This window comes from Grammomys surdaster, unplaced genomic scaffold (genome assembly GCF_004785775.1).
Source record: "Grammomys surdaster isolate TR1022 unplaced genomic scaffold, NIH_TR_1.0 191, whole genome shotgun sequence".
In the NCBI taxonomy this organism is placed as follows: Eukaryota; Metazoa; Chordata; class Mammalia; order Rodentia; family Muridae; genus Grammomys; species Grammomys surdaster.
Window position 1 is genome coordinate 3,518,910 of NW_021604636.1, and position 12,236 is coordinate 3,531,145.

The window sequence follows — 12,236 nt, forward strand, 5'->3', positions numbered from 1 at the left end:
CGTAGTAATATGTAATGCATTGGATATCCATATTATTGTTCTAGGCTGGATTCCATGAATGTAGCATGGGGCTCTCTGGTTGTGTTAACCCCATTTACTCCTGTCTGCTACAGCTCACCTGTTATTTACACACATAAGAGGATTGATTCTGCAGAACAAGGGGGGTGCTCTGTTGTGACACAGAACATACATATTCATTAGCTTCAGCCGTCCCTATGGACATATGTGCTATGTCCCGATGATCTTTGTATGACAAACAGAACCAGAGGAAGGGAAGATAGCCTTAATAGATTGAAAAACATACGTGGGAAAAGAGAAGAGACAACATGAGAAATGAGAGTCTAAAGGAACAACTTTAAAGGTTAACTACGAAGCATTCTTGTAACTGATTATAAATTGCCTAAAATTCAGAAGGGGCAAAAGCAGGGCCAGCCCTCTTACCTTGTGGGCTCTTTCTTGTTTGTGAGTCGAGGGCAGCTGGCACTAGCTGCTCAGAATTACAGTATGAATTGCTTTTCTGTGCTTGCTCGTAAGTGGATACACAGGCATTTAACATTGTGAATTACTCTACATTAGACACAGGGTGTGGCCCTGGTTTATATTTGTTTTTGTTACTATTAATTATAATAATTATTATTCAGGACTTTGTTATCATCTAAAAACATTTAAAAAAGGAAAACCTGTCCCTTCCCACACACAAAAACGTGTCTAGCTTTTAGTTTGAAACTTCATTGGTTTTGTGTTAATGTTCAGTTATCTAGTTTGATTTTTAAGTACTGGAAATTAAGAAGTACTTATTTGAATTATGAGCATTATTTTCTGAGTTGTTTTAAATCCTATGGTATGTATGCTGATTGCATATTGAGTGCAAAGCCTAAGATATCAACACTCTGTTCTTCAGCATAATTTTCTTTGTGTAAGTGTTTGCTTCCACTCCTGTACATCTTTCACATTTTTCTTATTGATGTATCTGTTGTTTCTTTTGAGACCGTCTGTTTCTATATAGTTCTGGCTGGCCTGGAACTCACTATGTAGACAAGGCTGGCGCCAACTTGCAATGAAGCTCCTGTCTCCTCCTCCAGAGTTCCATATTAAAAATAATGACCCATTAGCCTACGCATGCTAAGGTTCATTCTTGGTTTGCAGTATGAGCAAATAGTCACCATCTCATTTAGCCATGTTCTTAAGAGTGAACATTTTTTTTATGTAGCCAGAATTTAATGCATTTGAGGGAATCTAATTCAAATCATAAGTTATCTACAAGTTAAATTTAAGGACAAGATATGCGCCACACTAGTCCAAATTATTATGGCTGTAATGAACACAAGCTCTTAATAACCCAGAAATAATGACCTGTGAAAAAAGCTCTGTCACCTCGATGTGATCTGTCTCTTTGGGGGTGTCTTAACCTCATGGATGTTGGACTCTGGCTGATACAGTTGACTATTAAATCATGCATTTCCCTGTGATGTCAGAATCCATAGCATGTTAAAGGGAGAATATTAAGAATGATGGAGGTGGGGTGAGATAAATAGTGAGAAATAATATCTGAGAATGAAAGCCATGGGAAAATTGAATGAACAGTTACAGACCAGGTTTCTGAAGATGCTATTATCCGCCATTGCACACAGTTGTACCAATGACAGTGAATTGAAACAAACACCATCCGTTAAATGTCTGGTGCTCTGATTAGTAGTGCCAGGATATTTTCTTATTAAAATGTAGCCTTTGGAATTTTTGGTCCTTCAAAAGTGACTACATTAAAAAAAAATTAGTTTTGGACTAAAACTTCAAAACCTTTTGAACTAAAAGATTGCTACGTTTTAAGAAATCCACTTCATTTGTTTTTGAAAACAAAACAAGAGCTTTTCAAGCTCTACACTCAATGCTCATAAATTCACCCTGGCTCTGTAGCCTGTTACCTACAAATACACCTGATTGGATAGATTCTTGCAAACCATGAGGCTGGAAGGGGGTGGGGTGGGGGACCTAAAGGGGGCGGGACCTAAAGTGGAAGCTGGTTTGCTGATTTGGCACACCGCTGGCAGAGCAGAGTGAAGTGTCTCATTTTTTCACCTGCCTTAAATGAGAACTGTGGAAATAAAGTTGTTTTAGTTTGTTTCTGTAGGTTTTTTTTTTCCCTTTAATCCTACGAACTTGACTCTGTATAGAAATCCTGTGCTGGAGAAAATTCAACAGAAGTTTGCAAATTGCCTGCTGCCATTCCCCGCGAGGCTGTATATTTCTTCCAGAGGGTAAAGCAAGGGAACTGGGTTTATCCAGAAGACCAGTTAACGAGAAATCTCTTCGCTAGCTTTTAAAAGGACTCTCTCATACAAATATAGTGGGATTAGAGAGTGTTTCAAAACAATTGTGGTTTGAAATTTTGAAGCTTGAAACTGAGATAAGGAGAAAAAAATGACAGTATCAGTAAATAATTAATACAAAGTATCTCATTTTGAGATTACAGATTAAAATTAGCCATTTGTTTTGAGTCCCCTTTCCCCACTTAAGTTGAGACAGAAGCAACATGAAAACTAAGGAAAATGCTATGAAAGTCATTGATTTATTTTTGAGACCTGTCTCACTGTGCAGCTCAGCATAGACTTGAACTGGTCACTCTCTTGCTTCCATTTCCCATGTACTGGGGTTTCAGACCTATCCCTCTGCACCATCTAGCAGTTTGAATTTTGACACCTTTTTGATTAAGGTGATCTTGAAATAATTTCTATACCTTTCTTGTAACAACATCCACACTGGAAATTGTCATTTTCAGTGGCTGTCTTTTTTTTTTTTAAAGGGGGAAGAGTTTTACTTTTTTTTCCTATCCCAATCATATTATTTTGTGTGTAAAATATCTATGGGATTTTTAAAATAAAAAAGCCAAGTGATGTTTGTATGAGTCATACTTGGGAAATATTTTCACAAAAATTTATTACTGTAGGTAGTCTTGACTGCAGACTAAAAAGGTCTGGCACTCGCCTGCACATTTTATAGCGGACTTAAGCAAAGTGAGCCCAAGCAACTCTTCCAAAGTTGAGAACAAGTAGTGTCGTGTAAGTGACTTGCAAGGCTAGAGTTTTTATATTTTTAAACAAACTTCTGGAACTTCCTTTGTTAAGAAAAATAAAAGTGTGTGTGTGTGTGTGTGTGTGTGTGTGTGTGTGTGTGTGTGCGTACGTGTCCATATAGAAGGCAATTTTTTTTAGAGTCTGTTCTCTCCTACCACCTATACTTGAGATTCAGGGTTAAACTTGGGCCATCATACTTGTCACAAGCATCTTCATATCCTGGGTCACCTTGACAGCCTTAGACCGTCTTTATGTGCAGAACTTTCTTCAGTATCTTTCTATTCCAACACCCTAGTAATGATTCAGACTAAAACTCTTTGGTATACAAAATAGTCTCCAAACTATGAGCACACAGTAAACGGAATGCCAATCTGGAAGAGAGGCAATTTTGTCTGGACTAGGACATCCTAGGACATCCTAAAAATATATTAATCTCCTAAAACAGGACTCTATTTTTAAGAAATGTATAATATAATATTAAGGGTAAACAAAGCAGAAATTCCTTTGGTTTAGCTTCCATTCTGATCCCCAAGATTTTAGATATTGAAAGTTCTTAACTTGTGTACTAAATAAATTTCAGAACTTCTGTAAAACATTCAGACTAAAAAAGACTTTAGGATGTGTTCACTGGAACCAAGTACAGATAAAATGGCCTGTGCTTTTCCTCCGCCATTTCCTAACTTTTACATTGTATTTTAAGCCCAGCAAACCTTAGGAAATGGAGTGAGATGTTTTCCAGATCAAATGGGTCATGCTGGTTTCTTTGCTGCTGCTGATGCAGAGACGAAAGGAGAGAAACTGCAGAATCTGACCAAACACTGAGTCTGCTCCTCACCCCCTTGAAGAAAGGCATTGAGGAGATATCACACAGAGCGATCCAGTGTCTGGAGCCTGGAAGTTTGCAGCCCCTCTCTCTGAAGGCTCTTGGCTGCTAAAGCTGGATTCTGGGCCAGTGAACTTAATTCTCTGACTTAAAGTCTTGAACATTTTGTGCACTAGTGCTGCCATTCCCAATGTAAGGGATAATGAATTTGCTATCTCAGCAGGTCGTGGAGGCTTTAAACCCTTGTAATTACTTTACTCCTGTTTATTCCAGCAGTTATTCTTTGTACAAAGAATCTTGATAAATACTATAGTATGATTCTTTAAGTAGGTTTTGTTTTTGTTTTTTAAGTAATGCAAAGTTCAGAGTACAGTCACCCACAGAACATAATAGGCATGTTGCCATGTGGGTAGTGCCATGCAGCTACCCAAGTGCAAACCCTCTCTACACCTGTAATGTTTGCCCTGTGGCTTTACCCTTAGGAGACATACCAAGGAAAGGTCCTTAGCACGTAGAGGTGCCGCCATGGAAACACAGGGAGGCATAGCTTTCCACGCATAAACTGTTGAATCCCATAAGTGTATTCAAGGTTGGGTACTAAGTGCTTCCAGTTAATTCTTCTAGCAATATATGCAAAAATAGATTCCAGGAGACATACCCTTTTTCCTTCTAATTCTCTCCCTTTTCTAAATATTATTCCCTTCACTTTTGCAGTATAATTTTTTTTCTTTAAACTTTTGAAACTGAGGCAGAACTTTAGACATTTTAGTTGTTTGGTTTCCAAACGACTAATTAAAGACCAAAATGAAGGCTGTGAAGCAGCTACTGTGTAGGTACAACATTCTATAATGGTCAGGAATACGGCAAATGTCATTCAAGTTCCAACTCTGGTGTCTATAACAAACAGATGCACATTTAGATGCTCATAGTTCACCCTGTGGTAAGAACAGGAGAACAAAATGTTCAGAGATTTGCCATTGTATCTGCAATCTATAGGTAACATTTCTGATCAATCATCAATAACTTTGTTAATTATTTTTCAACATAAGTACATTTCCTTACCATAAGATATGCCGGCTGTGGTAAGAAATTTCTCATCTTTTACAAAATAAAAATTGATAGTTTTGGAGCATTTTAAAATTATCTTTAAAATCTTGTTTTCCTATATTTTATTGGGTGGGAGGAAAGGAGAAGAAAAACTGTATATGAGACAAGATAGCCCTATGTAGCTCAGGCTGTCCTCTTATTCATGAACTTCCCACACCCTCCCAAATGCTAGAATTAAAGGTATAGGACAATTTTCTGATTTTTCTAACTATTTTCTAATTTTTGTCTCTACTGTACTATGCATGATACTTCTAAACAACCGTGGGAATTGTTGTTCTGAAGATAAGTTGCTAAAGTGTAAAATAGCATCATTCTTGAATTTTTTTTCTTTTTATGTTCTAAGGAAAAATCACTTCAAAGATTTTTTTTCCTTTTCTTTAACTCACCTCGTTGCTTTAGTACTCAGTGAGGTGGCAGAAGCCTTCTCCTCTCCCAGGCAACAGTGATGCAGCCAACTGCGGCACTATATATCTTTGTTCAAAGAACATTTGGCACCACATTTTTTCTCCTTTGTCACCACCAGTAAACAAGATCAACAACACATTTGGTGTCCCCCACCCAACAAGTAATGCTAAGATTCAAGCACTGGTGAATAGGCTCTTTATGTTCTCAAGACCGCACCAGGCTCTGCAACACTGCCTCCTCTGCATCTCACAAATATCCGGTTCTAGGTTATGGTTAATGATTAACCTTCACTTTCAAATAGCATTGGGCATTCCAGGGCTCTCCCAAAAGAAAGGAACACTCCTTTTTCCTTCAGGTTAAACAGAACTCAGACTTCCCTTTCTCACATTTGCTAAGGATATTGTTTAGTATGCATCAATAGGTCAACTTTCAGTTACATCAATAAACAAATTCAATCCAGTAACTATTCCAATGAGTTATTTTGATGGATAGGATCTTTGCTTAATTTCAGATGAAATATAAATGTTTGAAAATTCAATTAGTTTTGCTACATTGAAGCTGCATAGAAATACCCAGTTTAAGTGGGCAATCTATTTTGTTCAAAGTGCATAGGCTTAAAGCTTATAGCAATGTTAAGATACTAAAATTATGTTTGCATTTTTATAAGTGATTAATTTATTAAAAAAAAAACTTTGCTTAAGTCAAGACAGACAGAGAGACCCAGCCTTCTGTTTTCTTTTTCATTGTTCACGTTTTACTAAAGGTTATTTCTTTCTATCATGGTTATTAGCTAACTCCAACAAGAAATCATCTCAACTAACTGGAAGGCAGCTGAGTTCTTTCATTCTGCATGCTTGCATGTAGGTGTTTGTATACTTACATGCACAGGTTTGCGCTTGCCTACATGTACACTGTACTGTGTTCCTGTGACTTCTAAATTATTTTGAGATATGTATTCATGTTTCTTCTTTATCAATCTATTAACATGTCCCATCAGAGCATGTGTATTCTCATTTTTACTACTCATTATTTTCAGGGTTTTTCTTTATTTTTTTTTTAAGAAGAAAAAAATCCTAATAGAAATTACTTGGAAATAATCATGGGATTAATGAATGTGTAGGCCTTTAGATCTACGCTGCCGTCACATTGATATTCTCTCCTTTTTGTTGGGCTTGGAGTAAATCCCTTGGCACTAGAAGAATTTAGATACTGATTACTTGCGATTGGTTCCTGGTGATTTGCCCTTAATAATTTCCAGTTGAGTCTAATGAAAGTATGATTCCTGAAAAGCCGCTTCATTAAAATTGCATCTTTTCCCCCTTCAAGTGTGGTTACAGTCATGTCACCCACTTTGTGGTGTATTTTTCTCTTCTTAAAAAGTAATGACTGAGAAAGCGGTAACAATTAGGAGAATCACTTCACTTCTTCCTAGAGCCTGGCTCCCCGACCCTCCCTCTTTCTCTGAGTGGGAAGATAAAGGTGTGCTTCTTTGGGCTTCAAGATATTAATTTCCAAATTGATTTGATTGTTTTAAAGCACACATCGTCTTAAACAAACATATATGAATATTTGAAGTAGAATGAGGAGTATGTTGCTATACAAGAGAACTAAGATCTTTAGTATTTTTCTAAACACACACACACATAGAAAGGCTGATTAACTTAGACTTGTACAGCATTCAAACTTAATTTCACTGAGTTAGTGATTTGCAAATGAATATCTGCATGGATCCTTTTTAAAAATCCAAATGCAAATGAGTCCAACGGCAGTAAAATATATTTGCAAATGAATCCTGTTGCTTTATTCATTTATTGTGTAATTACTGCAATCCTTCCCACCTTGTTTTCAGTATTTCTTAATCATTAAGTCGGAAGCATGACAGCAGTGCCAGCCCTGGCATGATTCTCTTTGACTAAAACCTTGTAAATTAACACAATTAGCACAGCATCCTCCTGCTAATTAACTTCCACTGTCTGGTGCAGTGGTTTTGCAAACAAGGAAGACGGAGTCAGAAGGGAATCAACATGCCATTCTGTTACCAAACTGTGCTCGGTTCAGTTTAGCTGGGCGAGTCAAAGCTGGCCATGTCAAAAGCCAGAGTCGGGCAGTGAGGAGCTGAAGTGGTTGGGGGAGGAGAACAGAAAGGGATGGGAGCTGTCAACACTGCTTGGGGAATTCAGAAGGGACCGGACGCCACAGATGCCTCATTTAGACCAGGCCTTTCTCTTATCAAGGATTCTCTGCCAGAGGGCACAAGATGGTTTGCAAAATTCACTTTGGGTAATACAAAAGAGATTAAGGAAGGCATCTTAATACAGCCATAGCAGAATGGGAAGCGTTCATTCCAAGTGAGCAGAGATTACAGCAAGCATTGAAAAATAGGAGAACGTGGTTCCAGTTCTCTTTGGTAACTAACTATATGAAAGCCTCAATGGTACATCTTAAATCAGTCGCTTTAGGCACTACTTTTGTGATATGCGAAGCAGGTAATTTCCACGGTCTTTCAAAAGTAATCATTTAAAACGACTGTCTGGTTTTAATAACTGAGTGTTTTTTCTTAAGTAAGAAAATACTCATTTCGGGGTTATTACAGAGTCACTGGCTTCAGTTAGCAACCTAGAAGATGATAGGCTTACTCCCATGACCTCATGGATGCGTTGTACTTGTCCACTTTCTGCCACACATGGCTCACTGTAGAAATGTAAGGGGGTAGAATCTAGATTCTCCACTCGTTCCATCCCTTCTTGCCCTTCCTTTCTCTTTTTCTCATATATATGTTCTTCCCTCCTCTCTTGGTATCAGAGTCTATAAGGGTAGGAGGATTATCAGAGGAAGAGGGAGAACAACACAAGAAGCCTGGCAGACAAGTGATGCTTGTTTTGTTTTTCCAGACTCAACGACAGAACTGAGAGGCAGAAAGGAGCCAGTTGTAATTCATACCGAGTTGTAGGCTTTGTGTGATGAAAGCGGTGGAGCGCTGCCTGGGAGATTGCTTTGCTGCACTCCACGAAGCAGATTTGAAACTGTCGTGGACCACTTTAGATGAGAGTTGGATTATGGAATGACCTGCTATGTCTGTGTCATATTGTTCTGTTCAGGGAGCATTATACTGTGCTAACTAGGTGTTCAGTACCAAATAAGAGAGGTATCCTAGATGCGATCTGTCAGCTGTGTCTCATTTTTATATTGCTAAAATATAAAACAGAAACTGATGGGAAAAGCCAGAATAACTAGCTGGCATACTACTGGATGGTGGATATTAAAATGTATATATGTGTGTGTGTGTGTTATTGCAAAATCCGTGATTGAATTCTAATTTGACATGAGTGTGTGTGTGTGTGTGTGTGTGTGTGTATGTGATTAGTGTTAAATATTTATGTGTTTATGACGGCAGTAAGACTCCTTCGTCCTTTATCTTTTTTTTTTAATTTTGTTTTCTACAGCATTTTATTTTACATTGGATTTATCTTTTTTTTTTACAGGATTTAATGTCTCCCCATTTTGAAGAATTCATATTATAGAGATCACAATATGTATTACAACCTAGGAAGACTCTTGTCCATGTTCATATTGTTAGTGAAAGATAATACATAGCAGATGTAGTGGGAGGTGGGGAACTTTAAGTGTTCTGATGAATATCTAAGTAAATTTACTATCTTTCCCCCTCAAATTTTTAGGCTTGAAGATGCAGTGGACGCCGGAGCATGCCCAGTGGCCAGAACAGCACTTTGACATCACCTCAACCACTCGGTCTCCCGCCCACAAAGTTGAAGCCTACAGAGGTCACTTGCAGCGCACGTACCAGTATGCCTGGGCGAATGATGACATATCTGCTCTGACTGCATCCAACCTTCTGAAGAAATATGCAGAGAAATATTCTGGCATTTTGGAAGGTCCCGTAGACCGACCTGTACTCAGCAATTATTCAGACACACCGTCAGGACTAGTAAATGGTCGGAAAAGTGATAGCGAACCCTGGCAGCCTTCCTTGAATTCAGAAGCCGTTTATCCTATGAACTGTGTCCCGGATGTCATCACCGCCAGCAAAGCTGGTGTCAGTTCAGCCCTCCCTCCAGTAGACGTCTCGGCAAGTATAGGGAGCTCCCCTGGGGTGGCCAGCAACCTGACAGAACCAAGTTACTCAAGTAGTACCTGTGGAAGCCACACAGTACCTAGTCTTCATGCGGGGCTCTCATCTCAGGAATATGCTCCAGGATACAACGGATCATATTTGCATTCTACTTATAGTAGCCAGCCCACACCTGCCCTTCCTTCGCCTCATCCATCCCCGTTGCATAGCTCTGGGCTCCTGCAGCCACCACCCCCTCCTCCTCCCCCACCAGCCCTGGTCCCAGGCTACAACGGAACTTCCAATCTCTCCAGTTACAGCTATCCCTCTGCTAGCTATCCTCCTCAGACTGCTGTGGGGTCTGGGTACAGCCCTGGTGGAGCACCCCCTCCTCCATCAGCATACCTGCCTTCAGGAATTCCTGCTCCCACCCCTCTGCCCCCTACTACTGTTCCTGGCTACACCTACCAAGGTCATGGTTTGACACCCATCGCACCCTCTGCTCTGACCAACAGTTCGGCAAGTTCTCTCAAAAGGAAAGCTTTCTATATGGCAGGGCAAGGAGACATGGACTCCAGTTACGGAAATTACAGCTATGGCCAACAGAGATCGACACAGAGTCCTATGTACCGAATGCCCGACAACAGCATTTCAAACTCGAATCGGGGGAATGGCTTTGACAGAAATGCTGAAACATCATCCTTAGCGTTTAAGCCAACAAAGCAGCTGATGCCCTCTGAGCAGCAAAGGAAATTCAGCAGCCAGTCCAGTAGGGCTCTGACCCCTCCTTCCTATAGTACTGCTAAAAATTCATTGGGATCAAGATCCAGTGAATCCTTTGGGAAGTATACGTCGCCAGTCATGAGTGAGCACGGGGACGACCATCGGCAGCTCCTGGCTCATCCAATACAAGGTCCGGGACTCCGTGCAGCTACCTCATCCAACCACTCTGTGGACGAGCAACTGAAGAACACTGACACGCACCTCATTGACCTGGTCACCAATGAGATCATCACCCAAGGACCTCCTGTGGACTGGAGCGACATAGCTGGTCTTGACCTGGTGAAGGCGGTTATTAAGGAGGAGGTTTTGTGGCCAGTGTTGAGGTCAGATGCATTCAGTGGGCTGACTGCCTTACCTAGGAGCATCCTTCTCTTTGGACCTCGGGGTACAGGCAAAACACTATTGGGCAGATGCATAGCTAGTCAGCTGGGGGCCACGTTTTTCAAAATTGCCGGTTCCGGACTAGTTGCAAAGTGGTTAGGAGAAGCGGAGAAAATTATCCATGCCTCTTTTCTTGTGGCCAGGTGTCGCCAGCCCTCGGTGATTTTTGTTAGTGACATTGACATGCTTCTCTCCTCTCAAGTGAACGAGGAACACAGTCCGGTGAGTCGGATGAGAACCGAATTTCTGATGCAGCTGGACACTGTACTAACTTCAGCTGAGGACCAAATCGTAGTCATTTGTGCCACCAGTAAACCAGAAGAAATAGACGAATCTCTTCGGAGGTACTTCATGAAAAGACTTTTAATCCCACTTCCTGACAGCACAGCGAGGCACCAGATAATAGTACAACTGCTCTCAGCGCACAATTACTGTCTCAATGACAAGGAGTTTGCACTGCTCGTCCAGCGCACAGAAGGCTTTTCTGGACTAGACGTGGCTCATTTGTGTCAGGAAGCAGCAGTGGGGCCTCTCCATGCTATGCCAGCTACAGACCTTTCAGCCATTATGCCCAGCCAGTTAAGGCCTGTTACATATCAAGACTTTGAAAACGCTTTCTGCAAGATTCAGCCTAGCATAACTCAAAAGGAGCTCGATATGTATGTTGAATGGAACAAAATGTTTGGTTGCAGTCAGTGATAACATCTTTTAAGAAATGTAATGAATGTTGGCACACACATAAAACCTGCTACATAGGGAATAGAGCCCCTTTCCAGTAGTGTTTCAATTGCTAAGGGTACTGGGGGGGAAGACAACGATTATGTTGCATCTTTAGAGTCAGGGTAGCTTTGGAGGAAGCAGGCATCTGATGAGAGCCTCTGATTTGGAAGCCCCAGCTGACAGAAAGCGTATATATGTGGATGCTCAGATCGGTTCAAGCTAGACAACACTCACCGAGAAGCAAGGTGCAAGTGTGTTGGTTTCGGAAGGACATGAACCTCGTGTGTTGATTCCATTCTGCTGTTCTCGAGATTTCGTTGCTGTCAAGTGCCTGGAGTGGTGCTTTATTTTTTTTTGTTTGTTTGTTTGCCTCACAATTATATTGGTGGCATGTGCTAATATAAAGAGCTTTAACTTCAAACACTATTGGACTAAAGAGATGAACGGTTGTGTTACAACAGAAAACCAGATTTTTTTTTGCCATTTTAAGAGCAACAGTATTCCTCAATCCTGTCTGTTCTGCAGTGTTAGCTAAGAACAGGTAAAACAGGGTAACGGTAATCTGGACCTTAATTTCTGCAGTTCATTTCTTTTAATGTTCTTGTCTGCAAAAACTCAGGAAAGTGATTGTGATTTGTACAGTACCTCAAAGGAATGTGTTAAAAGCACTATGTACTGCTGAGAGTAATAGGGTAGGCTTCAATGTTACTTTATATTAAAATGTATGTTTACCTCAACAATTGGAGAATAGCAAGGAAAATTACTTTGAATGTATCCATAAAAGAAAAGAAAAATACTGAAGTGTGATACAACTGAATATTTACAGTTTAAAGTAGAAGTGGAAGGATTTTTTTCTTTTAAAGTTCTCTTACTAATT

General features: G+C 40.2%; 1 protein-coding gene across 2 annotated transcripts in view; it reads left to right on the forward strand.

Annotated features, from left to right (window-relative positions):
• Positions 1 to 11,700, forward strand: part of Fign (fidgetin, microtubule severing factor) — a 118,488-nt gene extending 106,788 nt beyond the window's left edge. For both annotated transcript variants that reach the window (XM_028769261.1, XM_028769260.1), the window contains exon 2: positions 9,084 to 11,700. In XM_028769261.1, the coding sequence (XP_028625094.1) occupies positions 9,092 to 11,338 (2,247 nt within the window). In that variant the 5' untranslated portion in view covers positions 9,084 to 9,091 and the 3' untranslated portion in view covers positions 11,339 to 11,700. The remainder of the gene's footprint in view (positions 1 to 9,083) is intronic.
• Positions 11,701 to 12,236: the final 536 nt, after the last annotated feature.